The 21531-nt window shown below is 37.9% G+C and overlaps 1 protein-coding gene across 1 annotated transcript in view; it reads left to right on the forward strand.

Annotated features, from left to right (window-relative positions):
* The window catches only part of DCC (DCC netrin 1 receptor), a 1099744-nt gene that overhangs the window by 767783 nt on the left and 310430 nt on the right, over window positions 1–21531 (forward strand). Inside the window, exon 9 of the mRNA XM_058557158.1 lies at window positions 9965–10119. Coding sequence (XP_058413141.1) covers window positions 9965–10119 — 155 coding nt within the window. The remainder of the gene's footprint in view (window positions 1–9964; window positions 10120–21531) is intronic.

A 21531-nucleotide genomic window follows, 5' to 3' on the forward strand; every position in this document is an offset into this window, starting at 1 on the left:
TTATCCTTCCCTTTCACTTTGATTATGTCACGATTGTAGCATTTGCCATCTTTTTCTGGTTGTATGTTTGTTTGAGTACATGTGTGTTTCCCTCCCTGATGATTGAGACTAGATCTTATATATAATTTCATACCCAAATGCCTAATATCATGACTTCTGTAGACATTTACTGATTGTAACTGATATGATAAATGTGGCAGAGAGACAGAGGTGGTATTTGTAATAGATTTTTTCTTAACCAATAAAACAAATTGTGTTACTGAGGAGGATACTTAAGCTGACTACAATTCAATAATAACTTTGTTTAATTGAGAAAAAAATAAAAGTTGATTTTGAAATTTGATTCCAATATTCCTGTTCATTTTGTGTTTCTAGATCTCAACTAGAGCAAATAGATGCCATATGTCGTTGAGTGGTTGGCTGTGATATTTGTTTGCTCATATAGGTTTATTTAGCTCCTTAACACGATTGCTTTTTAAAAGGTAGTGGATTTAACATTTGCCTCAGATTAGCAATGACTTTGTCAGGCAGATTACTCTAGCTCAGATTATCATTAATCTGTCTGACTGGTTAATGGTGTCAATAACGCAAGAGCCATAGTTAACATTTTTTATTCAGCCCCTCAGGTGCTTTCATTTCATAAATCAGAGAGCAGCATAAATTCCAGGACCTGAAAGCCAGAATTCACAGAGACACAATTGCTTCAAAGATATCCAGTTATCCCCTCCTAGTACTTAAAAATCATTAGGCCTGAAAGTGATCTTCGGAATCAGAGTCCAACTTCCTGCTACTTAATCCAATTTCCTACTACTTGATCCAATTTCCTCCTGCTTAGTCCAGCTTCCTGGTACTTAAACATTAGAGACTGATGCTCAGGAGAGGAGGAAGTCACATGCCTAAGGCCACAGAGGAAGCATGAATAATGAGAGCAAGCATTTATTGAGCATTTACTGTGCCAGAAACCAGGCTAAGCATCTTACATAAATTGTTTTATTTAATCCCCACAACAAAACATTGTGCCCATGAGGGTTAAAGAGGAAATGTACACCTCTGTTATATAGCAAGGAAGTGGTAGAACCAGGATTTAGTGCAGGCCTGACTCCAAAGCAGGTGTACTCAATTGCTACACCAGCTTGCTCCTAATATAGTGGATGAACCTGGAGAAGAACCAAGCTTTCTTGATATTTTCAGAATTATCACATGGATTTCTTCTAGACGCTTTTTTCCAATAATTTTATGACTTCATGGCTTAAGTTGATTTGCATCAGTTATTTACCATATATAAAACACAGTAGCAAACTTTTTATGTGTGTATAGAACATTATACTTCCTATTCAATAATCTAAAGTTACTCATGGAGGGTGACACAGAGCAGCCAAAAAGTTAAGGCTATGTGGCTATGGAATTGAACCATATGGGTATCAATCCTGGCTCAGAACTTTACTAGCTGTGTGGTCTTGGGCCAATTACTGTTGTCTTACTTTTCTCATGTGGAATAATAGTAGTATCTGACGTGTAAGGTTGTGATGAGTATCAAATGAAGTTAAGAAAAAGTGCCTAAAACACTTGCTCACTGCCTGGTTCACCAAAAGCACTCAATTCTTATTATCTAGTGCCACGTGTAAATCATTGTGTGGGTTGGAAATGAAAATCAAAGAAATACAAGTATTTCCCAATTCATATTTAGAAAGGACTTTATCGCTTTGACAAACATTAGCCCATTTGATCTCCCGTTAAGGCAAGTATTCTAATCTCCATTTTACAGATAAGCATGCCTCGCTCTGTTCAGAAAGTCTAGAAAACACTGCCTAAGAAGCTATACAACTAGTAAATATTAGAAGCAGGATTTAAATGCAAGGTTTCTAGTCCAGTGATCTCTTCACTGTACCATACAAAGTAAAAAAGGTTTCCTAAAAGAGGTACATATAAAGTACTGCGGGAGTTCAGATGAGAGAATTAAAACACTTCCATGAACATCATTCAATTTAATCCTCACAATAACCCTGTGAGGTAGGCAGATAAGGGACTGGTATCTTCTATTTTGCAAGTGAAGCAGGGAAGGCTCCAAGATAGCCCCTGACTTGCTCAAGGTCACACGTCTATTTTGTGGCAGAACAAAGGCTTGACTGGGTCTTCCAACTGGCAGCGCTGTATGCTTTACATTGCTTTATGCTGCCTCAGAACACCTCTGCTCACTGCTCAGGATTAGAGACCAGCTTTTCATGATTGACATGGAGGATTCATTTTAGAATTCACCGTGCATTGCATTTGCATCAAAGTGTTTCCATATTCTCTCCCTGCTCTTCAGAGTTAAGGACTGTGCAGCTGATGAAGCTTGTTATCCATGAAGGAAGTGTGTTGTGATGGAAAGAGAACAAGACTCAGAATCCAAAGCACCACATTCTGGTCTTAGCTTAGAGCTTGCAAGAGTTAGCTCTTCTCTCCTTCTCTAAAATGTAAAACCCTGTCCTTTCTACCTCAAAATATTCTTAGAACATTGACTGAGAGAATAGTGATTTAATTCTTTCAATGGTCTTAATGCATATGGAAAAATAAAACATGCCATCTATGGTAGCCATATGTAAATGGATGATGCATTATTCACTTATGAGTTGACTATGTGTCCGGCACTATGTTGGAAGTAATAGAGAAGCCAACAGTCTCTTTGGAAGCAGTTTAGTAGTGTTGAAAGGATCATTCAACTGATGAATATATAACTATACACTGAGTTAAGGACTCTAAAGGAAAGAAATATGCCTCTGTGAGAGAAGTTAAGAAATGGGTGCATGATATCTATGCCATAAGCAGATTTGTATTTTGAAAAGACGACTGTGGCTTGAGAGTGGAAGTTAGACCAGAGGTCAGCTGGGTGGATGTCAGGAAGCCATTTAGCAGGCTGTTGCAGGAGTCCAGGCAAGAGCTGATGGTGGTTCAGACTAAGAGTATATCAGTGGAGATGGAGCAGTGGAGATAGGTTCTAGAGATATTTAGGAAGCAAAATTGACAGGACCAGGTGATGGATTGGACATTAATGGTGAGAGAAAGGAGATTTTCAAGGATAGTTCCTAGGTCTCTGGTTTATTTAAATGGAGGGATGGTGGGGCAATTGGCTGAGATTAGAATGCTGTAAAAGATCCAGGTTTGGAAATGAAGATCATAAATTCAGTTTTAGACATGTTGGTTTGACATAACTTTACAACATTTAAGTGGGAATGTCAAGCACGGCCTTGAAAACAAGAACCTGGTGCTCAGAGGAGAAGTTTGGGCAGAGATCTCTATCAGGAATTTGTCAGCATGTGGATGATAACCTTAGCCAGAGGAGGATAATATAAGTCATCCAGAAAAAAACAGAACAAGAAGAGGACCCAGAACTGAGTGGTATTATTACGGGAGCATTGGCTGAAACTAAACAAAATAAATAATTTGAAACCAAACCTTATTTTTTCCATGAAAAGATAGCTTTTTATTTGTTGTTGCAGTAGCTATTTGTTATGTAACTAGTCTCTTGGATGTGTACTAGATGCTGAAACAGAGAATATATAAAAGCAAATTTTTAAAAAGCCTGTTCCTCAGACTATGCTTTTTAACAATTCAAGAAAAAACAGAACTTTTAACCAAAATTTAGTGGAAATACCTCTGACAAAGAAGACAATTCCCCTTCCCCATTATGCTTTGTCTGGTGGAGAGTCATTCTGAACCTACTTTCCCTTCAAGATAGCACCAGTTCCAAAGTCTAGGGTTCTGAAGAGTGTAGCATTTGGGTAGTTGTGTCTGCTGTCACTTTGAACCCTATTCCAGTAAACACCATATTTCTGTTTTGAAGTCTTCTCTTTGTTGCAGCATTCTTGCTCTCACTAAAGAAATAAAAATGAAAGTGGAGTGGATAAAAAGGTGTTAAAAATCTTTCCATTAAAAATAACATAGTTCCTTCCTTACGAAGGGACATTAATATCACTCTTCCCCCTTGAAGCAACTAATTAGGTATTTGATACATCAAGACAGCATTTGTTGCTCACCTCACAGCTGTAACTAAATGTTAACACGCTGGTACACTTAGGCAAGACGATATGTGTTTACTTAATGTGTATACTAGAGACATGGTGTTAGAAATGATTCACTAAGAAACAGTATCATGCTTAATCTTTAAACTGTGTTTACTTCTGAAATGTAAATATAGAATGGCTGAATTCAGCTAAAACACACACACACACACACACACACACACACGTGCACACATGCAGATAGGTGATTTTCTATTGTCAATAAAGAATATTAAATTTGAAAGGCTTCTTTGAATGGATCTCACTCTCTAAGTTTTCAAATAATGAAATTGAGACCCAGAAAGGTGAAGTGGCATGCCGAAGGCCACCCAACTAAGTTGTGATGGAACATGGAATAGAATTCAGCTCTCTTAGCATTTCTGAGATCACACTATGTGGAGATGTTCTGCAATTATTCTATTAAAATTTTCTCATTTATGTATGCATTCATTTAAAAAATTGTGAGCACCGGCAATATATTCAATGTTTATACTCACTGAGTATAAACAGTATACCCAGTGAGTAAAAGCATTCTTTATACTCAATGGGTGTGTATTGCTGAGTGTCCATAAAATATGAATGGAATATGACTTCTCTTCTAAACTAATTCACAATTGAGTCAAAGAGACAGATATGTCTATTAATACACTGTGATATGTGCTACAGTAGATGTATAAACCAAGAGCAACAAAAGCACAAAAGCAAGAGTATTTAATGCTGCTGGAATCAGAGGACATGATGGTTGGAAAGCTCCAGCCGGGAGATTTCATGTGAATTGCATTTGAAGAGTGAATAAGCTTTTGCCAAACCGAGAAGGAACTATGAGTCGGGAGAAGGTAACCCCAGAATAACGGAAATGAAGCAAAATGAAACTAATGAAAGGCAGAATGACAAAAGACAGAGAGGAGGGGATGGATATGGCATTGTGGGGCAGGCTGACTTATTGCAGATGAGCATGAAAAGGTTTTGGCCACATCTTGAAGGTCTTTGGATCTTGTCCCAAGGAGTTGAGATTGTATTAATCATGAATGGCAGGCAGCACAATATTTTGGGCATGCAGTTGATAGATTATGTATGTTAGAAGAGTATCTCTCTCAATAGAAGACAAAAAGAACTGGGAAGACCGATGACAATGAATTAGGTAAAGCTATTATCATAATGTAATACTTTGTAAGTAGGCACCAGAGCAGAGGCCATTACAGGCACAGGAGACTATAGCCTAACCAGAGTGAGGTCTCAATGCAAATTGTGCAAGGGTACATTCTGTGCCACCGTGTTTGAATTCCTGCCTCAAAATGTATCAGTGCCTAAGAAAATGTAGAAAAAAGGTCTGATCTCAGCCAAGCAGCAACATTATTGTTACTGGGTCAAGATGTGTGCTTTTTGAACATAGCAGTTATTTTCCATAAAGTAACCCCCAGCACTGAAAATTAGAATGTACAAGAAAGAAACGCTTCTTGTTAATGGAATGAACTCTTCATGGTCTCCATGTAAAGGTCAAAGAGGGCAAGTTGCCTACAGCTTTTTTGTCCAGCAGGAGGAGAAGACTTTATATATTTATACTCTTTGTGGATTTTCAATGAATGAATTTACAGTGAATGGATTCTAGAAAGCACGGGTGACTTATTACTTTTACTTTGGGCAACTGATCTTGAACTTGCCTGAACCCCACACTACCAACTCAGAGTCAAGGAGAAAAGAAGTGGAATAATGAAGCTTTGTCTGACAACATATCTGCCACCACAGACCATGACTCGGAGCTCTGCAGATCTGAAGGGTAATTACATCTTCTGAGTCATAGGCGAGAACTTCACCGAGAACTTCACCGAGCCGCAGCCGGCCTGGGCCCTTGCTGCTTTCCCAGGAGCAACCAGTGCAGTGACAGGCAGAACACCCCCACACAGTAATTAGGCAAACGCCTCACATCTACTGTGCTCTGTTCTTCAGAACCTAGTATGCTTATCTGCCCATTTGCAGAGGAGCATGGACCAGAGTGAGCAAAGAGAAAATCCCAATTACTAACTGCTTAAAAGTGGAGATTACGGAGAGTTTAACTACTTTGGATGGCTGGCGTTGCCCTGTTGTGAGACCAGAGAAACAAACAGTAATAAACTGCCTTTCCAAACTCAGATTTTACTTACTTGTTGGCAAATGATTTGCGATGTTTTGTTTTCAGCTACTAAAGCACGAAAGGAGTGATCAAAAGCCTCCTGTGCATCTTTGGGGCTTGTAACTGAACAAATCTCGAGGGGCAACGATGCAGGAAATGCCGTTTTCCCAGAATGCATTTCTCTGCCTGTAGCGGTTTGATGTCACCCCAGCAGGACCTGAGGAAGCAGCAGAACAGCCTGGCAACAAAGCCCAGACGCCAGCGTGGACATCAGATACGGCAGGGCGGTCCAGCTATGCTGTGAGCTCCGGGAGCACCGACTTCTCAGTTGCTGTCAGCGAAGGCTTCGCCTTTTAGAAATATTACTGTTTTCATTATTGGAACTTGTTCAATACCACCAGTTATGATTGCTCTTTTTGATTTAACTTATCTCTGCAAACAAAATTAATCTGACAGAGACTATCAAAAGAGTTGTTTGTTTGTTTGTTTGTTTGTTTGGCAGGCCCATAGCTCAATGAAACCTATTTATGTACTTTTTCTTTAAAATTGTGCCTCTTATTAATTTCTCTCCTCAGATTCCTAATTCTAAATACTTTGTGGGAAAGTCCTCTTCTTGGACTCAGGAACGCTTGTTTCTTATGAGGTTGTGGTGGTATTTTGTTATAATAATAAAAATAACAGCAACAACTACCAGGTATGGAAGACTCCTTATTGAGTACCAGGCACTGTATTACTGCTTTGTATAGTTTGCATACGGCGTCTCATTTAATTCTCTAGAAACTCTCTGAGGTAAACATTTTTATGGCACCAATTAGCATTTGAGGAATCTGGGGCTCAGATAAGTTAATAAGAAAGACATAAGAATCCTGAATCCACTCCACAGTCTACATAGCATTTTGATGAGAACTCACTTTGATGTGATAAGAGGATTTCTGAAAAATGGCACAGAAAATTGGTATATTTAGGTTAAACCATTGTTTAAAACTATTAAGAGCTGACATTGAAGACACTCGTGGTCAGTCCAGGGCAGTACTAGCACATCGTTAGAGGATGGCTCTAGAGTTGACTTGAAGCTGTGTTTGCTGAGAAAGCCCATTGCATTTGCTTAAATTGTATTTTACAGATAGCTACCGTAGAAGAGTATTTTCTAAAGATGCTTTGTTCATACTTTATGTAATATTGAGAAAGTATCAAATATTAATATGAACAAATATAATTTTTCACGACATTAATTTGGGATACTTTTTGGAGGCTGATGGAGACCATGGGAACCTAAAACTCCCTTCCTTGTAGTACAGTCCAGCATGCCCTTTTATATGTGAGTGGTATTTTCATTATATGATCTTGGACATTCTTACCTGGGCATGCCCACATTTTCTTGCCTCTTTTTCCTTTGAAATATGCCTGTTCAAAGGGTTATGCCAGCATGTCCTGGAACACAGTTACTTCATCTAAATTATTTAGTAGTTGTAAGAATAAAGTCAATTATGAAAGCTGTCTTTCTTTATAAACTCAAGAAGTTTGGTATGCAAATCTGAGCTTTGATGACAACTATGTTGGTAGATGATCTAGAAAAGACAGGAAATGACTCACAGCGGAGGACAGACAAACTCATCCTCAGTGTTCTCTGTCCCTTCTCCTCCTTTAGGACCTCACATCTTCTACCCAAAGTGCCCACGATCCCAATAGGCCCCCCGTTTTCCTACTATTGTTGAGTGATTTATCGATACTGGATTGAGAGCATGCAGCCCCAGATATCGTTCTTAACTGTGATATCCACTGTGAGCCCTTTAAAAAAAAACGCATGCTGTTTCTCTAAATCTCACTTTTGCATCTGTAAAATAACAATAATAAAACCACCCTATCTATATCAAAGGCCTGTAAGAGGCAATGTACATAAAAGTTCTCCTGCTAGAAGAAAATAAATAAATAATATGCAAAAATCCCTGCATCAGCAAGGCATACAATCTGATGGAGGTTTTCTTTTTTTAAAAGCAATTTATTGGCTTAAATAATCTTAGTGTGGTAGAATAGAGCAGTGTGATACATAGTACATAGGAGTATTATCTGTTGTTTCTTACCCTTACCTATTTTGGGTTACTATTGAATCCCACCCACACCCATTCCCTGACTATGTTACAACTCAACCTTCCAGCAACTTAACACAGCACTCCTAAAGGAATACCTAAACCTTGGGATATATCCAGATTCGTACAGGGTGAATCTTCCCCAACTGAAACTCTGTACCTATGAAGTACTAACTTCCCTTTCCCCACTCCCCCCAGCCCCTGGCAACCACCCAGGGTGCATAATTTTACTTACTAGCAGTACCGGATAAAATAACACTAACTGCTATAACAAATAAGCCCTAAAATGTATAATGGCTCAAAACTATTTGACTCTATACAGTATAAAAAGGATGCTCCTGATTGACAGGCAGTTCTTCTCCCAGCTCTTCTCCAGAATTCTTGCAAATTTTGACTCCTCCGTCATCAATATATGGCTTCAAAGTAATGGTGCTTGCCTTCGTCAAGCTCACAGGTGGAAGAAGAAAGCATGGAGTAAACCACATTTGTGGGTTTTCTAGGCCAGGCCTGGAATCAGCACACATCCCGTACACTCACACTCATTTGTTAGACTCAACCACGTGGTCTCATCTAGACTTCAGGGAGGCTGGAAATGCACTCTAGGACATAAAGGAGAAGAAATGAGTTTGAGGATGAGCCAGCCAATCTCTGCCATATCAGTCATTTTAAGAGTGCGTGTATCTGCCTAGGAATCACTATTCATGCCCTTAGAACTTTTGTTTTTATTTTCCTCCTTGGAAGCCTAATTTGCCCTGGCAGAAAAATAAGCTTCATTTAAAATATCTCCCAAAACAAAATAAAACCAAATGGCAAAATTAAATGTACATATAATTCCACTGAGAGGCAAGAGATGTTATGTAGAAACAGAAAGCTTAAGAAACAGTCGAGTAGCTTAGAGGAGTTCCTTCTTCACCTATTCAATTATCTGAGGTCAATGAGCATTTAAATGTCTAGAATCACGTCTCCTTAAAGAATACTTTAGTAGTTCTTGTTTCTTATATGTCAGCATCCATACCCATAGGGTTTGTCTTCTCTGAATATGTACTGTAAATCTCACCATGATCGGCCAATTAATTTATTCTTTTGGAACCACTGAGGAAGTTTTTAATTGGAAAATGAATTGGACACGTGGAGATGTGGCTTGAAGAACAAGGCTAGTAGACGTGCTGCAGTTTCTTCTCACGCAGAAGGAAATCTACTTCCTCTCATTAAATGCACGCAATGTAAACACAGGAGCTCAAGCCTCACACACATCATCACGTAGCATGTGCCTTTTCCTTTTGTACAATGAAAGAAAATGCATAAATGCATTTGTTGGCAATACTGACAAAGACCGATTTGTCGAATAATTGAAACCTTGATTTCTGTCATTAGCCCGATGTTTACGAAATGCATCTTCCTATCTACATTCCAGATGCTTCTTCTTACATAGTTCTTTGTCATGAGTTTTGAATTCTAAGCTGTAAAGTGTCAAGGGAAAAGATTTTAGTTTGCAAGTTTCATGGGATTGACATACATATGAACTCCCCAGAAACCCTGCAACATTTGTTTGCAGGTTCTTCCAGTTTATTTCCAGTAAGCCTCAGAGGTGGTGAATTACTTGCAGAGTCAATATTAAATGAGTAAGCAACCTTTAGGTCCACCTCATTCCTCTTGCTCATGAATAAAGGCTTAGGCTAAAAGTATTCGTGTTGGAATAATCTTTCCCTAAAACTTTTGTTTCTCAGGGAACGAGCATTGAATACATCCCAGCCTGGGTCCCTACAGCTTACTGTGGGAAACCTGAAGCCAGAAGCCATGTACACCTTCCGAGTTGTGGCCTACAATGAGTGGGGACCAGGGGAGAGTTCTCAACCCATCAAAGTGGCCACTCAGCCTGAACGTGAGTATGAAAACGGAAAACAGCATTTAGAAAGTATTTATTTTCGCTTGCAATATCCTTGAATTGTTTTATAGAACTGTTTTGAGAGATAGAATGGAAGGAAGATTTTTGAAGCAAATTTTTAACTCGCAGATTTTTCAAGGTAAGATAACTTTTTAACAGAATGGCCTCCCTTCTTAGGCCATGTCTCCATAATGACAAATTAACAACTGTAAAGGCCTAATCCATCCATCCAGTCTACATATCCACTTCCTAAGTCAGTGACTGATTTACTCTACCTGCCAGTGTTTCATCGTCAACATCGGATTTCCACCTCCTCCACTGATTTTTGAGATTTTCCAAGTTTGCTGTCAAGAGTGCAACATCAAAGGTTAAAGAACAGTGGTAGGGCTTCTAAATACAGGAACTTGTTAAAGAACTTAAACATGCGCTGAATGCACTCACGAAGCTTCCGAAAGTGAAACTAGACTCAAGAAATGTAGAAGGATAATCTCTGTTGGGATCTTACAATCCTCTAACTTAAATCACTCTGTTAAGCTGCATGATCACAAAGTAAAGTAGCTGAATGTTCTTTGACCAAGTTATAATTCAGTGATTTCTATCTTTATACAAGAACAGCTCCAAAACTGTACATTTGAAAAATATGTCTGTATCTTTTAAGTTTTGTTTTTTCTACTAAACTTCTAATGTTATTTGAAAAGATTAATTACTGATGGGCAGTTTGACAGCTTGTTGTGTTTAAAATTTTAAAAACTGTAATCTAAAAGCTAACTGAGGTGGACGACTACTTGTAACAAACTGCATTATTTAGACACCTAGTTGCATCTGCTCCTTTTTAAAAAATTATTAATGATGTTATTTTGTTGGTATTCCTGTTCATTTTATTTAAAGCTATGCTTAACTTCAAAATCACCTCCAATGCTTTTGGAAGAAGGGGAAATAGAAATTAGAAATATTTTAATTGGTAGATGTGAGAAAATAATCTTTGCGCTAGGTGACTTCTTGGGTATTTTAAATCGGTGTGTTGAAGAAGAGAGAGCAACAACATGCTGTCATGTAGTCTGGGTGCTGGTATCATGTTCTACACTTGGCACAATCTTCATTCTTTCTTCCACTTAGCCAACGCTATGGAGACAAGATGACAAAGTATTTATTGGGGATTGGAGAAAGGGCTAAACTGTACTAGTCTTAGAAATATTTGCCTCACAGATATAAAACCTCAGATATACTATACTTTTATGCCTTCAAAGCATAGTAATGTACGAGTTTCAGACAATTATTAGGAAATGCAGGCACCCAGACAGGACCAGCTAAAGAATTTGCCAGACCCATTAGCTACTGCAGGGCATTAAGCCGTGCTCCATGCAGGACCCTTCTAAGCATAAGGCCGTGGGCAGTTTCACGGTTGGATGCCCATGAAGCTGGTCCTACTTCCAGCTTTCTGTTCTGAAGAATATTTGGTTGCTGTTTGCATTTAAATCACGAGATAATGCGAATATTCGCTTCACAATGTCTATGTTGACGTGCCATCTGAGTCATCAATTTCTTCCTTGACTTAGTCTTCATGGATCATATGTGCATATAGAATCAATAACTTTTATCAATATTTGGTATTTTTAATCAATAAAGTTGAATAATTAGGTCAAAATATATATTTTTAAAAATGGTACATATGTCATGTTGCATACAGACTGAATTTAAAAACTCATCAAAAATTCTATAAAGAAAATTCTTGTGCAATTTTCTAATGTTAGAACTTAATCTTTAAAAGCATGTTCATTTTCAAAAGATCCAGTTTCTGTGGATTATCTGAATTCTTCACTTCCTAATCCTAATATTATTCTTAGAATTGTTTTAATGTACATTTGAGGGCTGACTGGTCGTAATTACATTACCTTTCTGATAAAAATCCTGGGTAGTCAGCCTCGCTTTCTAAGACTGAGCAACATTATTTTTTTCTTCCCTCAGTACCGTTGTTTCTAAGTACACAGCTTAAAAAATCAATTTCCAGCATTTTTTTCTTTTTAATTCACTCTTTCTATGCCAACCTTTCCAATCCAAGTGACAAGAAAGTATTTTCCATTTTGACAGTGACTAATAATAATGCCTCGTTTTGTGAAAAAAATTAATCATGATAAATTTTCTGCCATTTATAATTAATAAAAAAAATCCATCAGTAATTATTTATATCACACATATGGCCTTAACTTTATAAAACAAAAACAATGAAATAATTCAATTTATCAATATGTTTAATGAACACCTACAGTGTCCTATTACTGTTCAAGGCCGTCTGAGGCACATTTGAAAAGCATATGTGTGCAATGAAGTAGCAGCACTTATGGGTCTCAGAAGCTTCTGGAGGAAGCAAATATTCTAAATGTGTAACAGTAACAAAACAACTAAAATAAGGGAACTTGTAAGAAGTTGTTAAATGAATATTAACAATTTGAATCAGAGATTTGCTTATGGACTCACTATCTGTGATGGCTGGGGCATATTATCTGGCTAATATTTTATGCCTAAAACATATTGTGCCTGCCTCCTCAATTAGATGTTGTATTACAAAGACAGCTGCCTGGCTCCTTTGTATTTCATGTGTTCCTGCTCATTCAGAAAGCAGTCTGAGAATCCGTGCAGAGGACCTCACTGGCGCTGGTCTCTGTAAGCGTTTACTTTGCTTAAAAATTAGCATAAATGATGATAAGACAAAATAAAAACTAAACGCCTGATTGAATAAAATATGTTACCTCTTTGGTATTCTTCTCATATAAGTTATCTTTTTTCCAAAAAATGAAAATCGAGAATCTTTCTGCTTTAGAAACATGAAGGAGCCTTGAATCTTTTTCATTAAGGGCAGCGTTAACGGCCTTAGAATGCTAACCATATTTTGGCCTTAAATAACAGCATTGTTTTATTAAATCACCTCTTCTTACCACTGTATGAAGTAAGAATTCTCTCCTTTGCAGGCCATTGTTTATTTGCATGGTGATGATTCTGTTTCATTGAGAATTTCCATTGGATACTTTATCTCTTACTGAGTAGATAGAGAGGAACAACTCAGCACAGATAAACAGTATATCCAGAATATTCTTTACATGTGCAAAACAGTTAGCCAACTCCTTCAATTCATTTAGATTAAGAGTACTGTGTAGCTCACTTGCTGTCTTTATTACAGACATTAGGATAAATTATGTTATCATGACTAGTAAGTACTACATGTGTATTTTATCTTCTGTTGTTAACACGAAATGCCATTTTGGTAATTTAAAAATATTTCTAGGGTAAGGAACACGTCATCTTCTCCAAGCCTGCTCGGTAATACACCAATTGCTGTAGAAGGTGGAACATCTTAGAGATCCTGTGCTTCATTTCTTCCCCTCTCCTCCCCTCCCCTCCCCTCCCCTCCGCTCCTCTCCACTACCTTTATCTCTCCACCCCACCACTACTCTCTCTCCTTCTTATAAGCCCATCTTTTGTCTTCTTAGAGGAAGTACAAAGGCTGATTTTATTATTTGGCTAGAATATCAGAATTTAGAGGCAAAGGGAATGGGGACTTTTCCATCACTATTTTTCTCCCTGACAAAATGATCTTATCTTTGAAAGTGGGTCTCATCTGGGTATGCCTTTGGTTGCTCCTTTTATCACTGTTTTTCCAAATATGATGATGTAGTGATTGTACGTTAAAATTACATAGCTTTTATACAAATTGAATTTCAAGTTTTTCATATTATTTGAAAATATAAGCTCTATTATGAAAACCATATTCTCAAGGAATGAACACTGATGGAAAATATGTTTGAAATATAAATCAGCCAGCAACTGTTTCTAAAAGTGCATACATTCTGTAGTAATCATTTAAAGAGATCAACAGCCCAAGATCCACTTTATGAAATAATCATCCAGAATAGAAAGGCTTGATTTATAGGAAGGTTTGTGTCTCCTGATTATATCTTCTTTTTGCTAAACCCTTGCTCCTTCCCCCTGCCTTTATGGTGTATAATTTCTCCACTGTATTATCAGCCGGATTTAAGTCCCTGCCTGCTCAAGACTTGTCTAATCTTTTCCTACCACATGTGGAGAATTTTTGAATTATTATTTGGGGTCCTTTAAGATGCTGTTAAGGCGGTTTAATCATGAAGGATGTTAAAATGGACCCCATACCGGCTTGAGGCTTGAGTTAGAATGGGAAGCCTATTTGTTAGACCACAACCCAATTATCCACAAAACCCTTTTATATTTAAGAGTTGTAAGTAATATTCTTAGTCCATTATATTCTTTATACTGAAAAGATGAGTGAAAGCAACCCCAGAAGTCAAGTGACTTTAGAATTATATTATCTAGACTTTAGAATAGACATATTTGCTTTTTCCCTCCTTCCTTGGATTTTTTTTTTTTTTTTTTTTTTAATTCTAGAACATATCTGCTTGTATGGTTGTTAGGGAGAGAACAGAGAAGTCCCCAAACATTATGTCTCCACACATTACTACTTGTATCCTAGGGCAAGTTTCTTAATACTTGAGACCTCAGTTTCCTCAACTATCAATTGGAGATAGGATTTCCTCTTCCTCTTCCTAGGTTGTGAAGGTGAAACATGATAACATATGGGAAGTCCCTGCCCTGCACCTACCAACAGTGGGACACCCAGTAGAGTTATCACTGAGGTGATAAGTCTAATATAATACCTTATTGACAGTTTAGAACTGGCTTGATTACTATACAATCAGCCATTTATAAATTTTATTACTTTCCCCCTAATTATCCTCTTCCTATAATTTATCAGGCACTTACAGATTAGTTTGTCCTCTAATTTTGCCTAATATACATCTTTTCAACCCTAACTAAATTTTGAAGTCTTATGACCAGAAAATACTCTATTATCCCATAAAATGCGTCACAGCGTTGCCATTTTATGAAGGGCTGGTTGGTTAAAATTTGCTGGTAGAATCTGATCCATACTTAATGTGTGGCAGACATATTAAATATCAGTTATATTTATTTCATTATGATTCTATAAATTAAGCAAATCAAGTAAATCACAGTTCTGTCCAGCTCGTTTCTTTTATCACTTGAGCTGGTTTCCAATTATGAACTGTAGTGCACGGTGATTCGAGTGAATATTTGGGATGATAATGGTGGCAGAGTTGGCTGTAAGCCAATCAACAACAGTCCAGTTGTGTGGTCGTGTATGTGATTATAGATTAATAGTGGAAAGAAATAATGATAAGCACTGGCATTCCTTCTTTTTTGGTAGCATGAAAATGCTGATGTAATTTTAAAAGTCTCTCATTGCAAAACACATTTTCAGGTATTACAAATATAACATGGGAGACATTAAAGGCTTATGGTTTGGCATCCTGAGCAACAGAGGGCTTAAGAAATCCATTTGGATTTAATGGTCAATTAGGCGAGGTATTACATCTTTTACAATGACGTGTATTAGTGAAAGAATTAGAGGCAGGCTTGGGAAGATGGGTTGTTTAATTGCTGCTAGAAGACTTCAAGGCAAATGTAAGTCACTCTGTACTTTTTTAATTCATTCATTCATTCATTCATTCAAAATGATTCTTTGTGCTAAATTCTAGACCTGCACTGTCCAGTACAGTAACCACTTATCACGTGTCTATTTAAAATTAAATATGTTGAAATAAAATAAAATTTAAAGTTCAGTTTCTCAAGCATACTAACCACATTTCAGCTGTTAAATAGCATTGCAAATTTAAATAAAATTGAAAACTAAAAATTCAATCCCTCAGTCTTGTTAGCCACATTTCAAGATTTCATATGTGACTATTGGCTACTCTATTGGACAGCACAGAGACATTTCTATTATTACAGAAACTCCTATTGGACAGCACTGATCTATGTTAGTAAATGAGGCTACAAAAGCAAGTCAGATATTGTCCTGACTCTCAGGGAACTAGTAGTATAGTGGAAACTAAGCAGAACTCACTCAAAACATATTTAACAGATTTGTCCCCTTTGAATGTTGAATAATTTATTATTCATTGAATTAAAATGAAATATTTATTTTTAAAAGACCAGAGAGTCTAGGTCTGAACATATTCTCTGGTTAGTTACTTAAGGTTTCTTAAATACATTCTCAGGTTAAAAAAAAATGTTAAATATCTTTCAAAGCACAATTAAAGATGAAGGACAAAGATTACTTGTTGCTTGAGTTCAACAGTGGTACAGCATAAGTTCAGTTTCCTTAAAAAGCTTCTACTGGCTCACTGTTATCCTCGTAATTCAGGCTTAAGCATAATTCAGCATAATTCAGGCTTCTTCCACTGGTATAACAAAACATTTAGAGAAGCTATCTACTTGGTGAGAAATTATATAGAAAAAAGCTACTTACTTCTCACTGATATTAGGGAGGATGAAGAAAGGGGACATGAAAGTGTCAAAATAGTGAAAAGATTTCAGGAAGTATAGGTATCTAGCCAGGGATAAAGAGGTTCCCTAAGTAGATTTGTTTTGGGTTTAATTGCCTAGTTTGGTTATGTGCCATACACAAAGTGAAAGTAGGTTATTAGCTAAACTAAATTAGAACAAGAGAGCTAAGCATCTTCAAGGATATTGTCATCATGCTGGGACAGCCAAATAAAACTCGACTCCAAAGATATACCAGCTGAGATGAGCTTTTCTATGGCATGCTTTCAGTTATATTTGATCTATAGAGAGCTGGTGAACATAAGTAGTGAAGAATAAAGACAGAAAGAGAATATGGCATTTTTATCACATAAGTATTTGTACACTCTCTCATCTTGAGAGCCTTTTTTTATCTATGCAGTCCATGAGCATTTATTGAGTACCTACTATGTGTCAAGCTTTGTATAAGGTGCCGGGGATAGAAAGTAAAATAAAATGGCTAGATAAAATCAAAGAAATTAGGGATGCAATTTATGATAAAAATCTATCTGTTAGATAGATTTTTCTAAATCATACTGAGGGATCAAATTTATTCTTTTTTTTTTTTAACCTGAAGTTAGGGTTGCAGGGTATTAGTACGTAAATAGTATATAATTTAATGCACATATATCTATAAATATATGTTACATTTTAGGATGGAATATGATAGTGTATTTTAGAAAATATCACATCAAGAAATTTATTGTCAACTAATCTGATGTGATACTCAACCACAATTAAGTAAAACTCATTTTTAAACCACTTCACTACTTCACTATTTTATGGATTCTTTTAACTGCAGGTTATAGTCTGCCTGCTGTAATGTATGGTAAATCTTACATGCTACACAAGAGGACAATAAGATGATTTTAACTCTTGTTCTCTAACTCCAGTATTCCTGCATTATTATATTGTTTTAATAAAGATATTATTTCTACTTTGTAGGAAGATATCTAGGGGACAAAGAAACCCATAACTGTTCCCTATTCTATGAAAACTCTTCCGTCTCAGCCCAATCTTCCCACCTTGGGAAGCCCCAAATTACATCTAATATAGGAGTTGAGTTGGGCCAGAATTTCTCATCACAGGATATTTCCCAGGTACCGAGGATTGCCATAGGTTGAAATTGAAAGATTTTAAGGTGATGACACATAGTTACTGCTTCAGGTCATAGCCTTTTTTTTTTTTTTTTTTTGTGAGGAAGATCAGCCCTTAGCTAACATCCATGCCAATCCTCCTCTTTTTTTTTTTTTTTTTTTTTGTGAGGAGATCAGCCCTGTGCTAACATCCGCCAATCCTCCTCTTTTCCTGCTGAGGAAGACGGCCCTGGGCTAACATCTGTGCCCATCTTCCTCCACTTTATATGGGACGCCGCCACAGCATGGCCTGCCAAGCAGTGCGTCGGTGCGCGCCCGGGATCCGAACCAGCGAACCCCGGGCCGCCGCAGCGGAGCGCGCGCACTTAACCGCTTGCGCCACCGGGCCGGCCCCTAATCCTCCTCTTTTTGCTGAGAAAGACCGACTCTGAGCTAACATCTATTGCCAATCCTCCTCTTTTTTTTCCCCTTTTTCTCCCCAAAGCCCCAGTAGATAGTTGTATGTCATAGTTGCACATCCTTCTAGTTGCTGTGTGGGACGCGGCCTCAGCATGGCCAGAGAAGCGGTGCATCAGTGCACGCCCCGAATCCCAACCCCGGCCGCCAGTAGCGGACCGCGCACACTTGACTGCTAAGCCAGGGGCCGGCCCCAAGGTAAAAGCTTTTAAAATCAGAGCCAATATGTTGCCATCAATGTTCGGGAGGAAATGATCATGAGGTTTTTGTCAACTGAAAGTCAAACAATGGAACTCTGAGACCATGGTGAAAACAAGTAACCTGTTAATTACCACTTTTTTAAATCTCTAATTGGTGTTCCAGGTCTTTAGAATGGAAGGAGAGTGAAATGTGGTTAAAAACAATGATTCAGAAGTCAGACTGGGTTTGAATTCTGGCTTTTCCACTTATTAGCTGACTGGAGTAAGCTAGCTTTGCTAAACCACGGTTTCCTTAAATGTAAAACGGAGATATCTTACAGGGATGTTGTAAAGCTTAAAAGAAAATCTGTAAAATGGAACACAGCAGTACATCCTCAAATGATTATTCTGAGGATTAAATGAGGTAGTCAGTGTGAAATACTCAGCCTGCTCTCTGGCACCTCGTTAGCCCTCAAGAAACGCTAGCTGTTATTATAATCTTCCATTCCTCCTTTGTTGGATTCTAATTATTCCTCTCGTAATCATGTTCCCTAACACTGCATGTAATCTTTTCATTTCTATCTCTGTGCTTTTCACATGTGTTTGAAACGCTCTCCTGCTTCTCTTGGCTATTTCATAAGTCTCTTCTATGTCTACTTTAAGATTTTTGTTTAAGATTTCTAAGAGCAGAAATCCTACTCTGGTTAATTCACCACATAGATCAATCCTTTAGTCTTCACAGGCTCCTTTTTCACTCTCCAGATTTGTTTGAACCTTATCATGTCATTCATTCATTCAACAAATATTTCGTGTGTGTCCCGGATGGGCTACCCTATATTTCTCAGCACTGGGAATTCAGCAGTAAAATAGACAAAATAATTATCTTCATGAGGTTTATATTCTAATGATAGAGTAGTACAATAAACAAATAAAAATAAAGCATGCAGAAGAATAAAGCAGCTTAAGGGGAGAGGAGGAGAGAGATGATTCTAGAAAGGAAAGTCAGGAAAAGCCTTTCTGAAGAAGGGGCATTTAAGGGGATTTGTAAAGAATTTGGAGGGCTGACAGCAAAGATCTTGGGTGGAGACATTACAGGCAGAACCAATAGCAAGTGCCAAGACTCTGGAGAAGAAGAGAAGGGAGACCACTACGCTGCAGCAGAGCGAGGAAGAGGGAGAGCGGAAGAGATGGAGTCAACAGGTAGCAGGGCCCAGCCATGAAAAGCCTTGGAAGCCACGGTAAGGAAGGTGGATTTAATTCTTAGTGTAGAGGCATGAGCACAGGAGGCGGTGGCATGATTTAATTTTCATTTTTAAACTGGAAGTGAGGAGACCAGAGAGGAGGGTGTGTGGGGAGGGGAGGAATGTGAGGGACAAATCAAGAATTCTTTTTTTTGACATGTTAGGTTTGACTGTTAAATGGATTCAGGTTTTATTTATTTAATTAGACTGTGAGCTCAAAGAAGATGCCCAGTATTTTGAATATATAAATAAAAGAAAATGCTGAATACTCCCAGGCCAATGGACAAGGCAATGCAGTATTTAGCTTCTAATAGCAGCAAACCTGAACAGTTGTTGGGAAAACATGGAAGAATTCTCCATGTTGTAAACTGTAAAACATCTGTGCCCTATATGTCCCTAATGAATGTACTACAGGGATGTGTACAGTGCCATGCACAGAAGACACTCAAAGGTTTGTCAATCCTAGAGAAGCTTCTTTCTTAGAAAGCCTTCTGGCGGGCCAGTGAAGTGTGATTTGATGCGGCTGATACCGGAAAGGAGAATTGACTAAAAGGAGGCCTCAGATCCACGGCCCAGTCTTCCAGCTGCCAAGATTTTCTGAGGAACCAATCCAAAAAGGGCAAGTTAGTGCCAAAATAAATGTTAGCCCAGAACCAACTTGTTTTCTGATATGTGCTTTGCCTGTGTTCATTAAACAGGAGATTGGATTCTAATGAGGTATCTATTCAGGGATGATCCAGAGGTTGAAGCGACTTATTGCTCCAAGACTTCATCAGAATTTTACCTGCAGAAGCCTGGTTTAGGCCCAAGCGAAGGCCACAGAATTCAGGAGGAGTATGCTTTTTCGCTTCCAACATCCTTCTGCTTTTTTTCTCCCTATCTTGGGTAGTCTTATCTCCCCCATTCACTCAGGGTACCCGGAATCCAAAATATTTACCCAATGATCTGAAACATAATGTTAAATCTATAAAGTACCTTTGAGATAGTTGATTCCAATCATTGATTTTTACAAAGAATGAACTTGGGAATCAGCGAGTTTAAGGCCAGTCACAGAATGGGTGAGTACACTGGTGGGATCGCCTGTGTCTAGATTTCTAATCCAGGGTTATGTTAAACAACTCTGCTTGCCAAAATTGTGGTTTCTCTCCCTGAAAATGGATATAACACTAAATCAATAAGCAAAACACCTGGATTCTAGACTGCGATATTCTCTGTATCTTGCGGTGTATTTTTGAAGAAGTCACTTACCTTTTCTGATTCTCAATTTCCTCTTATAAAACAGAAATTGAACTGCCTGTATTCATTTCCTAGGGCTTCTGTGACAAAGGGACACAAATTAGGTGGTTTAAAACAGCAGAAATCTATTCTCTGACAGTTCTGGAGACGAGAAGTCTGAAATCAAGGTGCTAACAGAGCCATGCTCCCTCTGAAGTCTCTAAAGAAAAATCCTTCCTTGCCACTTCCTAGAGTCTGGTGGTTTCTGGCAATCCTTGGCATTTCTTGGCCTATAGCTGCATCACTCAATCTCTACCTCCATCATCACTTGGCCATCTCCTCTCTGTGTCCCTATCTCTGTGTGTCTTCTCCTCTTTTTATAAGGACACCAATCATACTGGGTTTAGACCCCACTCTAATCCAGTGTGACTTCCTCTTAATTTAACCATATCTGCAAAGGCCTTTCTGGGTACACATGAGTTTTGGGGGACACTATTCAACTGCCCCACAAATCGCACAGATTGTTAGTAACAGTCTAAATAACCTGGGTGAGGACTAAGCAAACTATGAGATATATATATAGATATAGATATATAGATATAGATATATACACACATGTATATTTAATTTTTCATTTTAAAAATAATTTTAGTCATTGTCTCTCAAGCAGAGAAGTATTAGGAAACATCCTTGGTGTTCTTAAATTCATATTTGATATGCTGCTACCTTCTTCCTCTCTCTAGAATTCTAACCCTGCCTTGTAGGCTGTAGGAAATAATACTTTCTGAATATTAAGGACTGCAAACTGCTCAG

The sequence above is a fragment of the Diceros bicornis genome, chromosome 16 (genome assembly GCF_020826845.1).
Source record: "Diceros bicornis minor isolate mBicDic1 chromosome 16, mDicBic1.mat.cur, whole genome shotgun sequence".
NCBI lineage: Eukaryota > Metazoa > Chordata > Mammalia > Perissodactyla > Rhinocerotidae > Diceros > Diceros bicornis.